The 4,544-nt window shown below is 46.1% G+C and overlaps 1 protein-coding gene across 1 annotated transcript in view; it reads right to left on the bottom strand.

Annotated features, from left to right (window-relative positions):
- LOC109933920 (nesprin-1-like) overlaps positions 1-3,667 on the bottom strand; it is a 197,004-nt gene extending 193,337 nt beyond the window's left edge. Inside the window, exons 1-2 of the mRNA XM_048600919.1 lie at positions 3,631-3,667; positions 2,957-3,018 (exon numbers count right to left, since the gene is read on the bottom strand). Of these exons, the coding sequence (XP_048456876.1) occupies positions 2,957-3,018; positions 3,631-3,667 (99 nt within the window). The remainder of the gene's footprint in view (positions 1-2,956; positions 3,019-3,630) is intronic.
- Positions 3,668-4,544: the final 877 nt, after the last annotated feature.

Genomic DNA, 4,544 nt, shown 5'->3' with positions numbered 1-4,544 from the left:
TGTGTGTGTCCATGTTGGTGCCAAAAGGCTGAGGGATAAGAGACATTCCTGATGGATGCATCAGAACAGGAGGTGAATTGGTTGCTGTGGATGACGCCAGCAGATAAACGTCAAGGAGCCCACCTTCTGCTCGCTGCGTTTGAGAATTAAAATTGTGCTGGTGCTGCTGCATTCTTTTGCGGCAGTGATCACCATGGCAACAGTAACTGCAGGCAGATGCAGCCGTTTCCATGGCAACACACACACACACCGGATGCTGGAAAACATGAATCCCGTACCGATATCGGAGCAGCGGTGAAGTGCCGATTGCGAATTAGATGTCAACGCATTCCGGGGCTGCAGAATGCAAAACCCATTTCTCAAAGTGGCCCCTATCCATGATCCGCTGCACCTTAGCCTGGACAGATCGCCTTGCAGATACCAATCTTTCAGGGTACGACACTCACATGGTCCTTGCTTCTCAAAGTGGTGCCCTTGATCTTCTAACCATTGCTGACATCTCGATGAACAGCATCTCTAACAGTTGGCCCCTGGCAGGCCTTTATGCGGAAGGTCGCACGTGTCTGTTTCACCCCCCACCCCCCGCCCCCCACCACCACCATGAGGGGGAGAAAGCAAGAGATATTTCAGCACACCGCACAAAACGTTCTCACAGAAAGGCCTGGGATAACACCCAACGGGAGGGCAGGCAAAGCTCCCTAGCTCCGAATGTTCCCATGACACCCCGAAAAATCCACTCATGGGGCAACCAATCGGAGAAAGGTTGCCCACCTCACTGGAATAGGAAATTCCATTCCCTTCCATTCCACCTTCTGACCTTCCCTTCCAGCCACCAACCGGATTCACCCCTCCCATCGACCAACCAGGTCGTACCTACTACCGGTGTCTACCTAACACCACCATTCCACCTCCACCCCTTCTTCCCCCTCCCCCTCTTTATCTGCAGCTTCTCCTATCCCCACATCCAGTCCTGACGAAGGGTAATACTCGAAACGTTGACTGCTCCTTTCCTCCAGATGCTGCCTGGTCTGCTGCGTTCTTTCAGTCTACCTTGGATTCCAGCATCTCCAGTTTTTTTTTTGACTCTAACTAGAATGGAAGAAGTGGATGAGAAGCTGCTACTCCAATCACAGACTGTTTCTCTCCTGCGCTCACTTGATTGTGAACCCATCAGCAGGAGACGTGGGAGAGAAGCAGCCTGTGATTGGAGGGTCAACAGGCAGTTAGCAAAGTAAGCAAGGAAGTCACTGAGGGTTGCCTTCATCCCTGGTCGGGATTGGCAGTTGCTTTTAGGTGAGGCCTACTTCATCACAGACTGGGATTAGGGCTTTCTTTACCTAGACAGAGATCAGGGAAATCCTTTAGCCAAGGCTGGGATTAGGGCTGTCTTTACCCTGAGCCAAGATCAGGGAAATCCTTTAACCCAGGCTGGGATTAGGGCTATCTTTACCCTAAGCAGAGATCGGGGCCTTCTCTGGAGCAGTGAAGGATTATGGCTATCATTAGCTGAGGCCACGATTTGGGGCCTCCTTTTGCCATGACTGGGATTAAAGCCAATTGTCCCTGAGGCTGGAATTGGGACTTTTTAGCTGGATCAGGGAGTTCCAACTTGGGGTAGAAGGCAGCTGGAAGAGGGGTTATGAGGACAAGGTCATGCATGCTAGAATTGTAAACTGTGAAGAGGACAGTGTGGAACTCTGCAAGGACATTGACAAGTTGGTGGAGTTGGCAGATAGGTGGCAAATGACGTTCAATGGAGAGAAGTGTGAGGCGATGCACTTTGTTTGGAAGAATATTGAAAGACCACATAAAATAGTGAGTACAATTCTAAGGCAGGGTCGCAGAGCAGAGGGTCCATGGTGTGTACGTTCAAAGATCATTGAATGTGGCAGAACAGGTGGAGACAGGGGTTAATAAAGCATACAGAGCCCTCGGCTTTATCAGTACAGGCTTAGCGTACAATTGCAATGAGTGATGTTGAATAACTCAAATACTGAAGTAATCCGTGTTCATATGCAGCAAGGACCTGGACAACATTCAGAGTCCTTCTGATAAGAGGCAAGTAACATCCACACCACACATGCAGCAGGCAATGACCATCTCCAACAAGATAGAGTCCAACCGTTGCCTCTGGACATTCAATGGTGACCCTATTGCTGAATCACCTACTATCAAACATTCTAGGGTTACCAATGACCAACAACTGAACTGGACTAGGCATATAAATAATGTAAATACAAGAGCAAGTCAGAGGCCAGGAACACTGGAGCAAGTAACTCACCTCCTGACTCCTTAAAATCTATCCATCATCTACAAGGCATAAGTCAGGATTGTAATGGTAATGCTTGCCTGGTTGGATGCAGTTCCAATAGCACTTAGGAACACCATCTAGGTTAAAGCAGCCCACTTGATTGGCACTACATCTAAGACCAGCAAAATGTAATCCCTCAAACACCAAAGCACAATGGAAGTATCTCTGAGATGCAGTGCAATAACCCAATGAAGTTCCTGAGACAGTACATTCCAAACCTGCAACTCATCACCTTGGAATAGGACAGTCCAACCTCTTGGTCTATGTGAGTCATACATGCAAGAAAGACCAACTGGGGACATGCACACTCCACACAGTGAAACTCCTCTGCTTATTAACTTGGAGGTATGGTGATTGCCACTATTAACAGACCTTGGTACTCAGATACAGGATTTATCCATCAATGAGGCAACAGGAGTAAGACCAAGCTTCTAGGCCCAAACACATCAACCAGGTCAAAGCAGTGAATGGTAACTACAGCAAGTTAGTCAAACATTGAGACTGGTTACCAGTGTCCAAGGATACCTGATGCCCTCAGGGTACTGTTGTAGCACACTTCCCTCCTCCCCAGCCTTGTGGACAAACAACCATCAAGGTCTGCAGGTTGTCCTGGAAATATAAACAGGCCAATCGAAAGCTCCTTACCTTGGCCAAATGAGAATTGATCCATTTCGTGAAAGTTCTCTTCTGTACAGCTTCCTGCTCATCTGTAAAACATTGATGGATCAGTTGTGAGAAATACAAGAAGGGGAATCGTTAACATTGTTACACACAAGTGAAGAAATACCTTTAAGCTGGCACTTGTCCACAAATTTTCAAAAGCACTAATGTTTACTTGAGGTAAATCACTGTAGAGAGCAGAAGCCAGAACTAGAATGAGATTCACCATGTGGTGGAAGGCTTAGAGACGGGAAGCCTGGATGCCAACTGCCTCCTACAATAGTCAGCGTAAGGATGTGGGTCTCCCAGCCAGGGCAATCAGCATGGTCTCTCTTCCAAGTTCTCAGACTTATTTATCCATCATCTGCCACCACAGCTTTGAGGAGATTTGCTGAATGATCCCCTATTATTGAAACTAATGGGAATGAGGGTCAGGCTAATGGGCAGCTTATTGTAGCAACTACAGGTAGAGTACTGAGGGCATGCTGCACTGGCAGAGATGCCATCTTTCAGTTAAATTATTAAACACAGATTCAATCTGCCTTCTCGATCGGAAGATCGAGCATGACATGACATGGCATGACATTTTTGAACAGCTAACAGGAGTTATCCCTGGGGTGCTCGTCAATATTTGTCCCTTAGCCACCAACTTAACTGACCATTTGTTAAATTTGTGGGATCTTGCTGCGCTGCCATCTTCACCCACAAAATAACTGCAACTACACTTACAAATGTAATTAGCAGTTTAAGAAGTATTTCAGGGCTTCCCAACAAGGTGTCGAGGTATTATACAATTAAGAATTTTTTTTTTTAATCTTCACAGAACACAATTGACGAGAAAGATTTTACCCTCCTCGTTTGTTAGAATGGAGCAGAATTAAAATCAAAATATACACACAACTCAATATTACAATCTTTTGTTTGTCACTGTTAGCTCTGACTGGTTAGCATGCATTCGTATTTCAGAGAATTCAAACAAATAAATACACAACAGGTCAGTCGGTACCTGTACAGGGACAGGCAAGTTTAATGTTAATTGTTTCAAGCTGAGTCTCATTTTAATACAGGTCTTCAACCTGTCCATTTCTATTTGCAGTCATGCTGAACCTGTCGTGGATTTCTGCCACGTTTTGTTTTAATTGCTGATTTTATTACAGTGCATATTTTTTCCCCTCTCGAGATTTATAAACCACATCTGCAGTTCGCATGTGTAAAGTTAACACTGCAAATTCCAAATCAAATTGCCACTATATTAGCTGTTTGTTTTTTTTTTAAATTCACTCATGAAACACGGGCGCTGCTGGCTGGGCAGCATTTATTGCCCGTCCCTAGCTGCCCTTGAGAAGGTGGTGGGAAGCTGCAGTTCACATGCTGTGGGTTGACCCGCGATACCATTCAGGAGGGGAGTTCCAGGATTTTGACACAACAACAGTGAAGGAACAGCAATACATTTCCAAGTCAGGATGGTGAGTGGCTTGGAGGGGAACTTGTAGGTGGCGGTGTTCCCATGTATATGCGATCCTTGTTCTTCTCGATGGAAGTGATTGTGGGTTTAGAAGGTGCTGTCTGAGGA

This window comes from Rhincodon typus, chromosome 9 (assembly GCF_021869965.1).
Source record: "Rhincodon typus isolate 14 chromosome 9, sRhiTyp1.1, whole genome shotgun sequence".
Lineage (NCBI taxonomy): Eukaryota > Metazoa > Chordata > Chondrichthyes > Orectolobiformes > Rhincodontidae > Rhincodon > Rhincodon typus.
This window is presented reverse-complemented; position numbering and strand designations above follow the sequence as displayed.